We start from the raw sequence: 17209 nt of genomic DNA on the forward strand, positions 1-17209 counted from the left end.
GTTCTTTTGTTCTTATATATAAGATTGTGATTGGATTAACACAGCCCAACCAATTCCCCAAAAATATAAATTTGTAGCAAATTCGAATTAGTATTAACTAATCCCAACATAAAAGTACTAGAAAAAAACTCATATAAGCAAAAAATCTCAAATAGTCTTGATCATCAGACATATAATTATCACTGTACAAGAACCATAACTCGAATGGGGCATGGATGTTCTTATTTGGACATCTTGCTTGGGCTACTGAATTTATGTTTTTAATTTCTTGGCGTGGATATTGATAGAAATTGAAAATAACATGAATTTCACACAAATCTGTGATTTGAGATGTTATCTATAAATCGAATATTTTATAAGACAGAAGTAATTCACCATCATTCAGTTAGGATCAATCTAAACCATCACATTATGTAACGATTCAACATGCCAACAAAAATTCAACAATCTCTTAACCAACCCCAAGGAACTATTCATACGTTGTTGAACAGAAATAAGAAATGTTAGTCATTGATAATTTTCTCAGCAATCAATTGTTCTCGAATGGGGCCATTTAAGAATGTAAAATATCAGTGTGATAAAAAAATCAATTAAAAAAGATCCTCCAATTCCAATTAGGAATTCATTGATAAATTAAGATCCCCTACACGATTAGTTACAAACACTTTTTGACAAGCATTTTCCGCAACAGATCATGTAAACCAAAATCCTACTAATAGATAGGAAGACAACCCTCCCAAAAAATATAAATTCATATCAAATTCAAACTAGTAACTAATGCCAACATGAAAGAACTGAAAAAACTCACGTACGCAAAAACTTAGAATGCTTATAATGTGGTTCCTTAATATCGAATGCTTGTTGCGTTAGGATCGAGTTTGGAAGTGACATCGGCTCTTAGCTTGAAAAGCTCTCTTCCCATCCCACAACATAGTGTAGAATCTGAGTACTTTCATCGAGCACTCTATAGGATCAAGTCATAACCTAAGCCGACTTTTGTAACTTATAATTTTAAACATATTATAATAAAAACATAGACATTAAGCATACAACAAACATATACTTATGTAACTTATAATTTTAAACATATTATAATAAAATTTTCCTCCTTCCAAGTAAAAATTTAACAGCCAATCTGAATATACTGCAGAACAAATGCAAATGATAAACTAGAAATTACTAGTAGAGCAAACTTATATTCACATGGGAAAAGATACCATAGAGCTTGAAGTTTAAACTACTACTGTAGAAAACCTAACTTAGACGACTTAACAGTAACCAGGAAAAAAAAAAGAGAACTAAAATAACTAATATACAAGACCAACTTATCGCTAACGAAGAAAGAACAAAAGGCCGGAGTCATGGACCACGAAATTTACAGTGTGCCAACTGGATCCATACAACAAACCCAGTATAGTACACAAAACACGTCTAGGGACTAAGGCTGCTCGTAAATACCTTTCTATTGATATACATGAACACAGCTAAGTTCCAATACAATCACTAGTTTCCACCAATTCATTCATCTGCGTCGTACATGAGCTTTGCTATCACTCTGTATCCTATCTGCATACATTGGCAGTCGAATGATCTCATGAATCTCATTCAACAACACTTCTTCAGTGATGTTGTCAGTAATACTTCTCATCACCTGAATTTTTGTACAGGAACCATAATTAGTCTAATAGGAACATAATCTATCCAAAAAGATGAGAAACTATGGAAAAGGTTATAATAAACCACAAGTCCACATATCAACGAAGCAACTGAATAAATTTAGTATGTGTCATTATAGAAACACCTTTCTGTACGTGTTGTAATCATTCGGAGTTCCTTTATCGACTCTGGTCCTCATCCATAACCATTTTTGGTTATTGGTATCAAAAGAGCACTCTATTATTTTACCAGAGTAAGCTGACGGATCAGAACCATCTGAAACATGAAAGAACCCAACATTTCAGGATATGCACCAAAGGCAAAATACCAAGATAAGCAGGGGAAAAAAAAAAAAAGTTCATGGAATACAAATAAAACACAAGAGAACTGCTTAAATATGCAAGACTATAGGACAACAGATTAGACATTTGGCTGGATATCCCTTAACCTCATCACTGAAATCAGTAACTCACCAACTCCAAGCAACAATGACCAACCATTGGAAAGACCATCTCAAAGAGCAAGAGAAGAAACAAAATTGTTGAAATCAAGTCAAAAGCTTGAGAGGTGCATGTCCTAGTCTGACTAGGATGATCTTGTTAATCAGAATTTTACACATACAAACTAAAGAGACACACTAAATTTGGATTATCTTGTTCACAGCCACGTGTGACAAGGAATTTCTGTGCTTCCATGGTTACGTTCCTGAAATTGCCAAAAAATTCTACTGCCCCTTGATTCATTTAGAACTTATTGTGACAATCCAAATAATCCAAACTAACACGTCCGACCTTTTTAACTTTAGCAACTGATCCAATTTCAAGTTGTGGAAAATCCATGTTCTATTTACTAAGCCTTAGTAATAGCAAGAATATGTATCCTTTTTTTTTGGTTGGTGTTTGGGGGGGGGGGGGGGGGGGTAAGAAGTATACACTGCCTTGAGTTTTTAGTCACAGCAAGAAGTACCTCTAGAATTTTTTATCCATATTCTTACTACTCCATCAGTTCCTTTTTACTTACCCCTGATACTAAAAATAGATTTTCCCTTTTAACTTGTTAAAAATAAAGAGATTTATTATTTTCTTCCAATATTATCCTTATCATTGAGTAACTACCTAAGGTACTAGTAGTCAAACTTAGATTTCCAAAGCATAATTAATAATGTTAATTTAGTAAAATAGACCCCGGAAGTGCTAAATCAACATGGGCCCAGTAAATAGGAACGGAAGGGAGTACTACTTAGCACCTTACAAGCACCAAAAAGGAATCTTGGCAGTTGCAAGAGTGTGAAATAGCCTCCTTAACTTTTTAGATCATTCTCGAATTAAGGCTAATTGCATCAAATAATAGCATTGCATCTAGTTCCCCACAAGACAATTTAATAAGAAATCACATCCATCCAGGTCAGTAAAGTATACAAGACGGCAATAAAAACTTAACGAGTTCACAGTTCCAAAAAGAAACAGCTTAACGAGTATGGATGTGGATGATATTAGTCTCTTATATTCCCAACTAAAGGAAACACTCCTGCAATGATACCACAAGTATATACAACAACAACGACCCAGTGAAATCCCACAACGTGGGGTCTGGGGAGGGTAAAGTGTACGCACACCTGACTCCTACCAAGGTAGGACGGTTGTTTCCGAAAGTCCCTCGACTCAGTAAAATCAAAAAAGAAGTCAGATAAGAATGAAAAGTTCAAAGCGATATAGAAAAGCAAGTAACGAAAGCAACCAGATAAGATAGAGCAGTCAAAGTACAGAAAGTAATGAAAGTAGTAAATAATAATAGACATCAGACTACAAGGAATTATAGTGCGCTAATACGCCTACTAATAAGGAAGAATAACGAGACTATGAACTAGCCTTCTACCCTAATATAACTGTGGATTTCTGACCTGGGAAAACAACTTTACTCCCCTCCATCAGTTTCTTCTTCCCTCGTTCATGTAGATAAAGCAATTCACGATCGTCGACCACCTGCCATATGATCAGAGATAATCACACTTTATTCCAATAGGAGAGCATGAAACATGATCCAATTCACAAAGGCTATTCTGCCTTGTTGTAGGATGAGACCATCAAATCAAAAACCTTAAGCTATTAGAGAAAACACACTTTTGTTAACTTACTTATCTCAACACCCCCTCACGTGCAGATTTTTGATTCTTTTTCATGGGCCAAGCATGTGGAAACTCTTTTTGATAATGGGTAACAGTGAGACTAGAACTAAGGACCATTGCCTGCTTTAATATTATGTTAAGTGTGTGATCATCTAGTCTAAAAGCTTAAGCTGTTAGTTTTGTTAACTTAACTATCTCTCCACACTTAAAGCATAGAAACAAATGATATTGACAGGTAAGGTGTAGGGGCGTAACAATAATAAGAAACCAAAAGGATAAGGAAGGAAAAGGAACGGCTCTATTCACTAGGAGAGCAGAATACAACCTCAAAAAGAAAGTCAACCGAGTTCATTTCAGGGTATTTCCACTTCAAGAGACCCTCATGCGTGCGAGGAACATAAGGATCATCCCAACCCTAACACGGAAAGAAAACAGTGGCTCAGTATCCAGAACCTAAATTCATCTGTATGATTTATGCATCTCCGTCACTGTAAGCCATAAACATGTATTTGCAATAACATGTAAGTGGATGTGCTACTAACTCTACTTTTCTGCAACATAACAGTAAACATAGATAAGGGTTGGAAACCACTTCCACAGAAAGTTTTCCAACATAGCAATCAAAACATACATGCCATATAACTTGGAAAAATCTTAAGTGATGTAAGAAAATTGACTCCTTGGGAGAAAATCCAATACAACACTAGAACAAGAAGCAATTCAGTACAGTCACTCTTAAGCACCTGAAAGATAAGACCATCAGCTTCATGTGAAAGCTTTGGGATAAATTCTTTGAGAAGTTTTGTGACAGTAGAGAGCAGAAAAAAATCCTTTCTCCTCACCTGATAAACATTGAGAGATCAGCAGTCACTTTAGGTTGAACAAATGGTACTAGAAAATAACTATAATTAATCTCATGACAATATATTCCAATTTTGACGAAAAATACCCTGAAAGGCTCCAACTCATATCTATAGTAAGGGTTTCGACTCTGGTATATATGTTGACGTTCATAATTCCTTGGCCCAATCACTTCTTTGTCGATCATTCTCCACCGTTCGTAAAAGGGTCGCTGTAAAATTATAGAACAGAGAATGAGCAACATCAATATACAGATAATATTCGAAGAGAACCAAAAGACCCCTAAGCGTATGGCGAACAGTACTATTTCAAGAAGAAAAGAAAAGTGGTTTCTTATAAGAATCCAACCTCAATGACAGACACATGGTTCAGGGCCATCATATCATATATTAGGTATCTCCTTTCCTGCTTGTGTGTGTCAGGCAAAGTATCAATTACCATCTCTCCATCAAGTAAAGTGAAGTGGTGGGTCTTTTCGGCTAAACCCTGGGAGAATACAATAGTTCATATGAAAAATCATATAACAGATAATTTCCAACAGTGAGACATATAAGGGGGAAAAAAGATCAGAACATCCTAATAGCAAACTGGATATTAGCATACTTCATTAGTGTGTCTGCATGGAAATCTCATCTGAACCCTCCGGAAATTGAAATGCCTATCAATTAGAAAACAACCATCCATCGTGATCAGCATCATATACCGTGTCCCATCAGCCTTCCATGTGGCATAGTAGTAACGCTGCCTTAATAACTGCAAGTTGTCCCTGCACATCATGACAAAGATTACCTTGGATGAATCTTAATTTATGAGTTTTCACCTTCCTGGCTTTGTGTTGGATGCTACCATGGTTTTGTTAGGCAGCTAGCAAGCTTAATAAATAAACAATTATTTTCTCTGAGAATACACTAATATCCATGTCCGAGTCGATATGAGGTTCAAGTACGAAGATACAATAAGGTAATATATTATCCATGAGTAAAACTTGTATAAGGGATCTAAAAATAATTCATTAACTACTCAGAACACTTGTTGGAAAAGCTATCATGCAGCAACAACAACAGCCCAATGAAATCCCACTATGTAGGGTCTGGGGAAGGTATAGCGTACGCAGACCTTAACACCACCTCGTTCGTGGAGATAGAGAGGCTGTTTCCGAAAGAATGCAGCACAAAAAATATTAGCAGAACAAACAAAACAAACAAAACAAAACAAAACAAAACAAACTTATTTCATGCGGTGCAAGCATGATATAGTTAGAGAATACTCATTCCGCCATGTGTAACCTTTAAAGTTCGAACCATGTTTGCTGCACAGACAAAATAGGCACACTGCTGCACCGTGCAAGTTGCCCAGAGAAATCAGGGACTAGTTCGGTTCAATGTTCGTCACCCATGTAAAGAATGTGAAATGAAAAGATGGAAGAAAATGGTCTCTGAAGATTCAAAACCTTCCGTGAAGGTCAACGGGTTTTTAAAAGATTAGGCAGATGTGCCTTTCTGCTTATTTGGCAGGGCACAAGAATCAAGAAGTATTTCATTCCGATCATTTGAACAGCCCAAAAACATGGAAGTTCATGAACCACCAAAAACCCTCTTCTGATAAGTAGTTACTTTATTTTCAAGATCAGATCTAACTAAAACACAACTATAAAATGTGGGTTAAGAGAATATAAGCTATTGTGAGGAGATTCCAAAGAAAGCTTAGTTGCAACATTTGCAGAAATACAGGTAAAAATATTTGGGAGAAAGTGCATGACTTCTGCAGTAACAAATGATGGCCAAGGGACAATTTCAGGGTTGGGAGACAAATACACTAATGAAGTTTAGGCAAAGATTCCTAATGGCTGATTAAAAGAAGCAGAATAAATGGCAACAGTAAGAAATCAAGAGGTAGAAAAAAGAAACGTTTGAGCAGTTCCCAGCAGGAGAAGAAAATAAAATAACGGATTTCATCCTCAGCACCAAATGATATTGTAAGAGCTCAAGCATGAAGAAGACTACATTTCCCTACGAAAATTATAACTAGCACTGAACCTATCATTCAAAAGTCTATGATGAATCCAACTGCAATTAGAACAACCGAAAACATACATGATGGGCAAAAATCCAAGGAGATGGCAGAGTCCATTTTCCATCATAAGCCAAAATCCAACTATAATAGCCTATTTAGGCACTTAGTAAGTGCTGAAACAATACTCAACTATTTTTTGAAACTGATTTTTTTTTTGAAACTGAATAGCACTCAACTATTTGTCTCATAGCAAGAAAAGAGAAATATAGAAATAAGCACTTTATGCAAAAATAACTACCAAATTTTATTTTATACCAAGTAGGCTGTTATTTGCTAATCACATTCACCACCTTAAACTGAACTACTGAAGAAAGCAGGAACTAGATACCTGAAGAGGATAAAGAAATCACTTCACAAGTGATTTTACATGTTACATGCCACTGTAACAAACTTTGCAGTAGAACAAACTTCACCCATCTCTAAGAAAAAAGATCACTGGACCCATATTCACTAACAAGCTTCAAATCAACCATTAAGCATATTATTGTTCACTTATTGAATCATGGTGGTGGATTGTTATGTTGACTTGTTGTATTTGATGTGTAATTTAGCATTTTAAATAAATTAGCAACACAATTTAAACAAGTCAATCAAGATTAAATATATTTCCAAATCAACATGTTTCCTGCTTTTAATTAATCCAACTCAATGGTGTCAAGGATAACTCATTCTTCGGCAACATAGATATTTCAGACATTGATGTCTTCAAGCTTATATTTAACAGCAATATCACACGAAGCAAATTTTGGAATTCACACTCAGATATGCAGTTTTCAACTTGATAAGCCAACTGGAAGTCCTCAACTAATTAAGGACACCTAAACCAAATATCTGTTCAAACAGATATAAAGTTTGAAATCACATACTGGCCAGAAATGTATCGTTATTGCATCACATCCACATGATGAAAGAAGTCTGAAACATAACATCCATTTCCGTGTGTTAAAGACTAATTAACACATTACATCACACAGCACCAGCTTTTTGAAAATGGTAACAGTACATAAATTTCAGCACGAAGGCAGTGCAGGAGCCATATTTACAAGTCTCACAAAGCTACACAGTATCCCAGTTCTACTGTCACACAGCAACAGCTTCTACTGTCATCTCTACATATCAAGGAAATGCAGATAAATGTCATGTATCAGCTTATGCAGAACCTTTTCCCCTTTTTGATAAATTACCTTTATGCAGTTTCTATTCTGATTTAGGTGAGACCAAGTGTGATAATTTCCTTGTTCGTCTCAATTTGTGGGTGAAAAGAGGCTTCTTGTATGCATGGTTAAGCATGAATTGCTAGATCTAAGGTTACGCCTGACTAGACCAAAAAAATATAATGAAGCTAAAGTTCCCTGAATAAGGACTGGAACCAAACCTGTCAAGCGAGACTGGATGTGAGCCAGGAAATTGTGGGCCTCTACCCTGAAAGGCAAATACACCAAAAGGATTTATGAGTTAGAATTGAAACAGCAGACACATCCATATTTTGCAGTAAGTAGTCTACATAATCCACAACTGCACATTACAAAGTGAGTCCACAGCAAGATCAGAAAATAAAAAGTAACGGGCATAAACAATACAAGAAATCATATATACACTCCCATGCAACAATTAGAAAGATACCAAACGAAGCAACTGTAAAATTCCTACCCCTGGGGTCATTTTCAGTGCTTGATAACAGAACTGTCGTAAATAATTTTGCTGATCTTGTGGGATTGCATCCCCCAAAATGTCGTCATTTGACATTACTACTTGTGCTTCACGATTGTCCTGAGAAGGGAGAAAATGAGTTATGAGGAAATTATAAAAGCACTGTCGAATAAATAAACCTTAGTACACTGCAAAAGTATAGACACCAAAACCATAACATGTTGGTATAAAGATGTAATCTCAAGCATCCATAACCTTGATTATGTTATCATGCTGAATCTATACTCTAGTACCTACACCATTCGAATAGATTACTAAATTGAGTTTTCTAGGACTGTTTTAGACAATTGTTTGGAATGTGAAAAGTGGAACAGTTAGTTGGTAAGATGCCAAACAGTTTGAAGTAATAGAAGTTTTTATTAGTTTGAATGATGGGGCCAGAGACTTCTCATTTAACGAAGGATCATATTTTTGGACAGACCAAATGAAAAGCAACATAAGGTTTACTGGCATGGAGTAGTAGATTAGGCGACATCAAGCAAGAACTAGTTATTCTTCTTAAAGAAAAACATGATTTCACAAACAAGACCCCTCCTGTCACTGCAGTACAATCCTCATGACCCCCCATTCTCAACCCTCCATCTGCAATGCCTCTTGTCTTTGTTTTACACACACACACCCTCCCCCTCGGACGCACTGCCCTTCTTCCCTCTGTTTGCCCTACCCACACCTTGTTTTCTACACCACCATGCCCACCTTTCTCTCTCAACTCTCTGACTCTCTCAGTCAAGTTTGTTTTTTGGCAATACAAACTTTCTAACAGCAAAAGGTGAATCAAATAGAACAATAAAAAGATATAGTTGAACGTCTGCATACACTCGCTCTCTATGAAGATGCAGTCCTACAAATTAATCATTCAGTCACCATTTTGATGAAAAGTCCAATCATCAAAACCTTGAAAAGCAGTGAAGGAGTGATGATAGAATATAACAAAACACCAAATGCTTTTTCCCCAGCAAAAGATAAGAGAAAAAGGAGGACGAACCTCGTTTATCTTTCTAGAAGGTCAGCAAATATGATACCATTAGCATGTGTATATATTTAATTTTTCATGCCAAACACTCTTTATCAAGCTGGAAAATATTATGCTTGCTCCAAGTCTAAGAAAGTTAGATCTCTTCTAGCACTGTTTAGCCACCTTAGTCATGTTTTTAAGAAAAACTAGATTTTTTCTTGGGTGTCTTTAATTGGTGGAGGACCAAACACGATGAAATAGGTTGTCGAAGGAGGTAAAAACGCTCAAATGCAAATAAGAAAAGAAATATGGCAAAGTACAGAGTTCTCAGGATTTATAGGAGAAATTCTTTCAGTCAAGAAAGAACAATCCAGGAAACCTTTATCATCACATTTAGGTCCAAAGGTCGGACATATATATACACATACATATATATAGAAAGAGGAAGATATGACCCAATATTCTTCAGCATTAAATTTTGGCTACTTATTTCACCCCAAATCTGCAACTCCATAAAGGGCTGGTGGGTGGGAAAGGACAGATAAGGGAGCACAAGAGATCATTTTTTAATTATCATTCCAGAATTGAAATGAAATTAAGTCTTATAAAGCAAATTATATAAAGGATTCATATCCTCACCTGAAACTAGTTTGGGATTGAAGCATAGTTGACCCAGAGTCTAAGGAAAAGAAGTCCTCACTCTGAGAATAACATATCAACATTTTATGGTACAAATTTCATCGAAACAAAAACAAAGGCAAACTGAATATTAAGACCAGACATGGAAAACGTCTCATGGCTGCCGAAAGGAGACTCGCATAAGGTGGCTCAAGTTATATAGCCTCGACAGGCATGAGGCTTTAATGACCAGCCCTTCCTAGTTCATGTAATCTATGACTAGGAATCATGACTTTATAAAGTTGTGGAAATCCTTGCATCCCAAGTATTACAAGGTCGTTACTCGAGAGTTTCTCATTTACAAGCTCCATTGGCAAAACAACTTGGGAATGTCATAAATTGGTAATTTTCACAATCAAGCTAGATGTTGCACTCAAAATCAAGTTTCACTAATTCCTCACAATAGAAGTATCAGAAAGTGATAGGTTTCTCATTCTAATGTCGAGAGCCACTAGAATGGTACCACTTTAGTATTCACATTCAATCAAATTCAACACCGCACTAGAGGAAACTGAAGGCTTAAGCTTTCATCAGAGAAGGAAAAACGAAACATTTCAACCATGAATAAAATGCCAACAATATCAAAGAGGAAGGTTCTCTGGCAGAAATACATACAGTCAAAGGATCCGCAGGACCTCCATCGTCATCGTCATCCGGCATAGCATCGCCATTCAAATCAAGCTCAGAAGATCTTTTCCACTCAGGTGTTGGAGGACAAACAATCATTTCAGGTTTTTTCTCATGATAGAAGGCATATAGGGCATCGATATAATCTGGCTTATAGATCCCAGGAGGACGAGCATCAGAAAAAATTTTAATTGCCTGCATATAAACACTCTGATTATTCATACTCAAAGATATGTGGTCAAAATTGAAGCAAGAAGGATGTAGCATCACAAAATTACCGACCTGACTGACAGATATTGGCAGCGTACGCATAAGATAATGAATGATCATAAACCCAGTGCGATTATGCCCATGTGTGCAATGGACAAGAATATACTTCTTTGCATGTTTCTGACGGGCAAGAAATTGTGAAACCTGATACAGGCAATAAATATTAGTATCAAATTCCTTTCAATAGCATATAGCATTCAGTGAGGATGTGATAAAGTCAGCCTTTATTTTCTTCTTTTTTTTTGAAGAAGAGTTGGCCTTTATTTTCTTAAAGCCTTGAAAAGAACAAAAATCATATGACAGCATGCTTCTCATCAATGCTGAGTCCTAATACTAAGAAAACCTAACTAGAAGTTAACAGAACACCTTTCGTATACTCTGAGAAAGTACAGTACTTTTTAATCTGAGACAAATTATGACAAAATACAGTTTCCAATGTAAATACAGTATTCCCCGCAACTTTTCGCATCAGAAAAAAAACACCTTAAAATGGATGTTCAAGTTCATAATGCTTTGTTTCCCTTTCCAAAAATCAGGTGATTCTTGGGTAGCGTTTGGCCCCAAGTAGTTTTTGGGAAAAACTTGAAAAATATTTGGGAACTTGTGTTTGTCCATACAATTTGCCATTACTTGGCAAATATTTTTGGATAAATCCCCAAGTTCCCAAGTTCCCAAGTTCTAAAAAAAAGTAGAACTTGGGAACTTGGGAATTTATAAAAATTTAAAAACAACCCCAAACGTTTATATTTTATAAAAACACCAATCATTTATTAATTCCAACTAAATATTTATCTACCAATTTACTCCATTAATATGATCAACCAATACCATTAATCCCTCTTAAATAAAATGGTATTGGTTAAAATGGTATTGGCCCCAAGTAGTTTTTGGAAAGAATAATTTGTTTTAAATTCGATTAATGTATTGTATATAATGTTATTTTGTTGTTGTTGATTGTTATTAATTATGTTACAAAGTTTTTTTTAACGTAACATATTCATTATAAAATGATAACACAAACTTATGGGTATTTTTAATAATTTTTAGAACTTACAGGTACAAAATAATATTTTTTGAATTTTCACCAAAACTTGAAAAAACTTGGGGTCAAACGCATGGAGCAATTTCACCAAAATTTCTCCCAAAAATAACTTGCCAAGAATATTTGGGAACTTGGGGCCAAATGGGGGCTTGGTCCAATTGAAACATCTTCTTTATGGGGTTGAGGGGGGAGGGGCAGGTAAGCCGTGACATCTGATTTGAATTGGGACAACTCAAGGAGATGCAGGATCCAATGATGTTGCTTTCTCTATTAATAAGATAGGATAGTCCTAGTGCACTAGCTCCCATAATGTATGGGGTCCAGGGAAAGACGGACCACAACTTTTACCGTTGTTTCAAGGCTCCCCCAACATCTTATGTGAATTGGGACAATCCAAAAAGGATATGCAGGATCCAACAATGTTCCCTTTTCCTGTTAATAAGAGAGTATAGCCCTGGTGCATTAAGTTTTCACTATTCAGGGTCCAGAGAGGGGGACCATATTCGATCTACTGATCTACTATACACAACATTACATTGCATTTCTGCAAGAGCTATTTTCACAGCTTGAACACATGATGACCTAATAACATGATGACAACTTTACTGTTACACCAAGGCTTCCCTTGAAGGAATGGAGTAGTTTCTATTTTTGATAAGAATAGAGTACGTTCATAATATAATATAAATATACACGTAACATCTCCCCTAGCATTCACAAAATAGCTTTTTCTCTTTTTTATTCCTAGAAGATTACAAACAAACTAGTGATCAACTATGTTTTCCACTTGATTGACAAACAACACACGTTAATAATTGTACCAAGTGTAACATATGACGATATCTCTGTAACAGCGTAGATCTAAACATGGATGGATAAAGGTAAGAAAACAAACTTGTAGTACTTTTACATGGTAAGTAAAGCAAGCTCATTCTCAGGTACAGACTTCAACTAAAAGTACAACCAACATATATAAAATTACCTCATAGACAAATAAATTTACAGACTCATTGTCAGGTGCAGAACCACGGCCTCTGCATTGAATCTGATACACGTGAAAGAGTAAAAATCAGGACAACCACCATATCTCAAAGAGAAAAATTACTGCCCCGCCACCTATTCTCCTCCATGACTTTATTACCATGTACCAACCTTTACATGCTTGATGCCTTCTTTCCTCCAATCTGACAATGAATAGTATCGAGCTGTATTGGTGAGGTCAATCACCATACCAAGCTGAAATAACATGCAGTGAGTCAGTTGTAGTTTAGAAGATCTTGTCTTGTCAAGGTAACCCAAATGAATTAAGAGGTCAGAACAAACACGGCATCCAATTATTGTGAAAGTAACCCAAATAAATTAAGAGGACAATTAACAAGGCATCTAATGATTCTAGTATACTAAGTGGCAAAACAAAATAGAATATAAGCCTCGGCTTTGACATAAAACATCTCCAAGACAGCGATATAAAACATCTCTAAGACCATAATTCATATGCAGCAGCTTGTTTAACTGCTTCAACTTGTTATTTAAGTCAAAATTAGAATCTAGAAGATATATACATCAAATAAAAGCACTACCAACAACGAAACAAGAAAAGCTTCAAACAACAAAAAAATCTGCCTCATGAAAACAATCAGAGTCAAACATTTTTATTGTTGAAGGTTACTTCATTGAAAATCCAGAAACAAGATAGTGCTGTAAAGGTATATACAGAGGGAGCAGATCATCACTGCTGTGAGGAATCAAATATTTCAAAGATAAAATCCACGTCAAGTGAACGAATAAGGAACCAAATTCAGGTTAACACACTCACTTTTCTTCCTAAAACTCTCTGTTGGTGGAGGACTTGCCTAAACGAGTATCTTTTGCCGGGAAGAACACAATCGTTGAAAGTTTCATCCAGTGGAACCTTTGAAGGAATAATACAACCTATCTCCTGTCCAAATGCAGGACAATCCAACCAACCTGCATAAGCAATCCAAAAGATAAATGATGTAAACAAACCATGAGCAGCAAGGAAGGGGAAGGAAAGAAACAAGAACCTGTGTTGAGATAATAGTTGAAGAAGACACAGTAAAGTTATGTGCAACCTAGAGTTACACTTAGATGACAAGAACAAAAAGAAAGATGGACTACACAGAGGGAAGCAGGAACCTATTGCTACTTCAACAATTCACACACACACACACACAGCAAAAGAGATAAGTGACACACAATAGAGAGAGATAGTGAGTGTGCACAAAAAAAAACCTGGAGGAAGTCTGCTGCTAGGCTTCTGTCTCTTTGTCTGAAAGATCTCATCCCGCATTCGTGGTTGAGATGGATATGTTGGCCTATCATCTGGATGTTGTCTTTTAAGTCTTTGAATCCTTTCCTCCCGCTCCTAAAACAAACAGCATTTAGAAAGAGGGCATGCAAACTAGAAAATAATTTTTTTGATAGGTAAGAGATAGGAACTAGAAAAATATAAATTAAAAAGAAAATGAAGTCTCCACAATAATAAGATTCACAAGAACATACCCCTATCTATGGGCACTTACTCCCATGTCCCCTATCCCTTTCCACTATCTAAGAAAGAAGAAACAAAGAAGCAAGTTCTATTTCTTTTACTTTCTCCCCCTTTTGACGGAAACGAGATTGGCAAGAGGAGGTACGGAGTGTGGAACCAAAAATAGTTCAAATTAGGTCAGTCAGATAGCTGACTTGGAGATAACCAGATTACCAACAACAATGCTGAATTTCCCACTGTTCAACAACCTACGGGACTTACTCTTCCCCTTCCATTTGATGAGCCCAAACTGCCTGATGCCTAAAAAGGGGAAAAAAAAAAGGGGGGGGGGGGGGGGTTAACGAGGAAAACTAAAATAAGTAAATATGCGTTCTTCAAGTAAAATAAGCCAATATGCGTTCTTGGAGTAACCATTTTGCTGTAAATAACTCTTTAGATTTATTAGATATTTAGATGTTGTAAGCTCCTTAAGCAATTAAGGGGATTTCAACTATCAGGATACTTACTTTTTTGTAATCAATTACATCCTCTGGATTTTGATTTAATGAAAGTTTAGTTTACTTGATAAAAAAAATAGAGACATTGTACAGAGCTTTCTACTGGTTATTTATTACTCTGCCTAAGACAAGCAGCAAAGAAACAACCAATATAAAAGAGACATGTATCAAACAAAGAGCAAAAAAGAAATATCCGACAAAGGAGCAAGTTCAAGTATTAGTACAGCTCAATAGTTGATAAAGCGAGCAGTATGAACAGAGACGTACGCGACGTGAAATCTCTACAGCACTGTAATCTGCACGCTCATCACTATGTAATATAATAGGTTCTTGTGGTTCATCTTCTAATTGTTGTCCAAAAATCTCATCGTCATCCTCTGGCTGTGGCAAGGCATTCAGATCCATGCTGGTGTTTCAAGTCTCAACACAAAGCATATGTCAAGATGCCTGTAAGCAATTTATATTTCTGTTCCTACAACAAACAAGAGTGGACATCGAATTGTTCAGACCAAAAATAAGCTAATAATCTTATATGACAACTGAAAAGGCTGAATTTATTCAAATTTCAATGCATCATCCAAATGTTAAAACTTAATGAACCAAACAAACATCATAAATTTGGATATTAATGAAATACAAAACCTAACACTAAAGGAAACAATGCTGAAGTCTAGATGATATGAAACAGAATAATAGTTGACCGAATGATAGAATACAACCCTTTTTTTGATAATGAATGATAGAATACAACCCCCTTTTAGGGCTAGATAGCTAGAGAGCAAAGAAACATATCAACCCAAAAAACTCATAGTGATCTCCAGAGTGCCATTATTTGGGTTTCATTTGGCGTCACCAAAACACAAAATCGTCAATTTTGAAGGAGAGAGAGAATAATTGTTTATGAATGACCATAGTCATGAAGCAAGAAGGCAAATAAGGGGTAACTATCTCTACTTTAGCAGAAACCATCCATGACAGAGTTAGTGTAAGTGTAATTTCAGAACTTGAGGAGATGAGCGGACCTGGAACGATGCAGAAAGGGTACATGAATTTAACCCTTTGAGACATTATGTACATTATACACGATTATGGGTTTACTTTTATGCTCCCATCCAAAGTTTGCAATTACAAGCTAACTTTGTTTGCTTTAGGCATTGATGCATAGAAACTTTTTTAAAAAAAAAAACAAAAATAACTTGAAATATTAAGAAAGGTGAAGATATTTGTCATCTGAATTAAAAAGAGGACATTAATCATATGATCAAAGGAAAAGAGTGAAGAGTTTGTTGCACAAGATACAATTAATATAAAGGACTGCAGAGTTAAAGCTACTAATACTTAGGTTAGAGTAGACTGTTTACTTCACACACACACACCCCTTAAAGTGTGATTCTTTGTCAGGCAAAATACTTTATGCATCGAATTATTGTCCAAAGGGTAAAGAGAAGAAGAAGAGTGAATTATTATTAGTTACCTTTTTGAGCTTGGAAACAGGGTCAAGCATATCAATAACCTCTTTATCAGGATTTAATCCATAATGCTTAGACACATCAATCTGTTTAAATTCATTCAAAGCAAGGGCGGCTCAACCCTAATTCCACTAGTGGCTTTAGGCCCCAAAAAATAAGGGCCTCCAAAGAACCAAAAATCCCCCAAATTCAGTTCGCTCAAATACGAAAACATACCGAAGATGCACAAAAAGGAAATAAATTCTACCGATTAAACGAAGAACCAAAAGAACTGAGCACACAAAAGATGAAGGAGATACATACCTACATACATAAAAGAGAACCAGATCTGATGAAACGCGATGTAAAATGTTAAATTTAATTGTGAGAAGCACGCAATAGCACACTTGCAAGAAACCCTATGTAGAAGATAAAAAAATTACCTATACTTTTTATCTCTTAATTTATCTAATTCCCTTTCAATTAAATCAACTTATTTTAATATTAACTTTTTAAAATTGTCTTCAATTCTTTAAAATGTTTAATTAAACACTTCAAACTCAAACTAAATAAATTATCAAATAATCTATATTTATATCTATCTATCTATATTATTATAAAAGCACGAATATAAATGTTGATTTACCAAAATATCCAACTAAAAGTTAATTTACTTATTTGTCATTTAAGTTAAATTTCATCTATCTAAAAAAAATACTAATGAATATAGATGTAATCTTGTACTAGGACTAAAT

At 35.6% G+C, this 17209-nt stretch overlaps 1 protein-coding gene across 3 annotated transcripts; it reads right to left on the reverse strand.

Annotated features, from left to right (window-relative positions):
• Positions 1 to 1142: 1142 nt before the first annotated feature.
• Positions 1143 to 16885, reverse strand: LOC129870044 (uncharacterized). Of its 3 annotated transcripts, none has more exons than XM_055944622.1 (18): positions 16779 to 16885; positions 15274 to 15478; positions 14251 to 14383; positions 13814 to 13965; positions 13150 to 13233; positions 12980 to 13042; positions 10968 to 11099; positions 10674 to 10880; positions 8366 to 8485; positions 8091 to 8137; positions 5246 to 5408; positions 4991 to 5128; positions 4731 to 4853; positions 4525 to 4623; positions 4107 to 4196; positions 3557 to 3638; positions 1802 to 1932; positions 1143 to 1651 (listed from the first exon to the last, which is right to left on the reverse strand). In XM_055944622.1, the coding sequence occupies exons 2-18, from the start codon at positions 15409 to 15411 to the stop codon at positions 1523 to 1525; spliced, it is 2031 nt and encodes a 676-aa protein (XP_055800597.1). In that variant the 5' UTR covers positions 15412 to 15478; positions 16779 to 16885; the 3' UTR covers positions 1143 to 1522. The 3 variants fall into 3 exon arrangements, with proteins under 3 accessions (XP_055800597.1, XP_055800599.1, XP_055800598.1); XM_055944624.1 differs by having other exon boundaries at positions 15274 to 15472; positions 16779 to 16868; XM_055944623.1 differs by lacking the exon at positions 16779 to 16885 and adding an exon at positions 16481 to 16721.
• Between the last annotated feature and the right edge of the window lie 324 nt (positions 16886 to 17209).

Source organism: Solanum dulcamara, chromosome 10 (genome assembly GCF_947179165.1).
Source record: "Solanum dulcamara chromosome 10, daSolDulc1.2, whole genome shotgun sequence".
NCBI classification, from domain to species: domain Eukaryota; kingdom Viridiplantae; phylum Streptophyta; class Magnoliopsida; order Solanales; family Solanaceae; genus Solanum; species Solanum dulcamara.

Excerpts from the sequence above, each read along its gene's own strand:
- LOC129870044 (XM_055944622.1), bottom strand. The coding sequence starts at position 15,411 with ATGGATCTGAATGCCTTGCCACAGCCAGAGGATGACGATGAGATTTTT. Across the intron at positions 8,486-10,673 it reads GTCCTGCGGATCCTTTGACT|GACAATCGTGAAGCACAAGT; the intron begins GTATGTATTTCT and ends CTCCCTTCTCAG. Across the intron at positions 3,639-4,106 it reads CGGTTGACTTTCTTTTTGAG|GTGGTCGACGATCGTGAATT; the intron begins GTTGTATTCTGC and ends ATCATATGGCAG.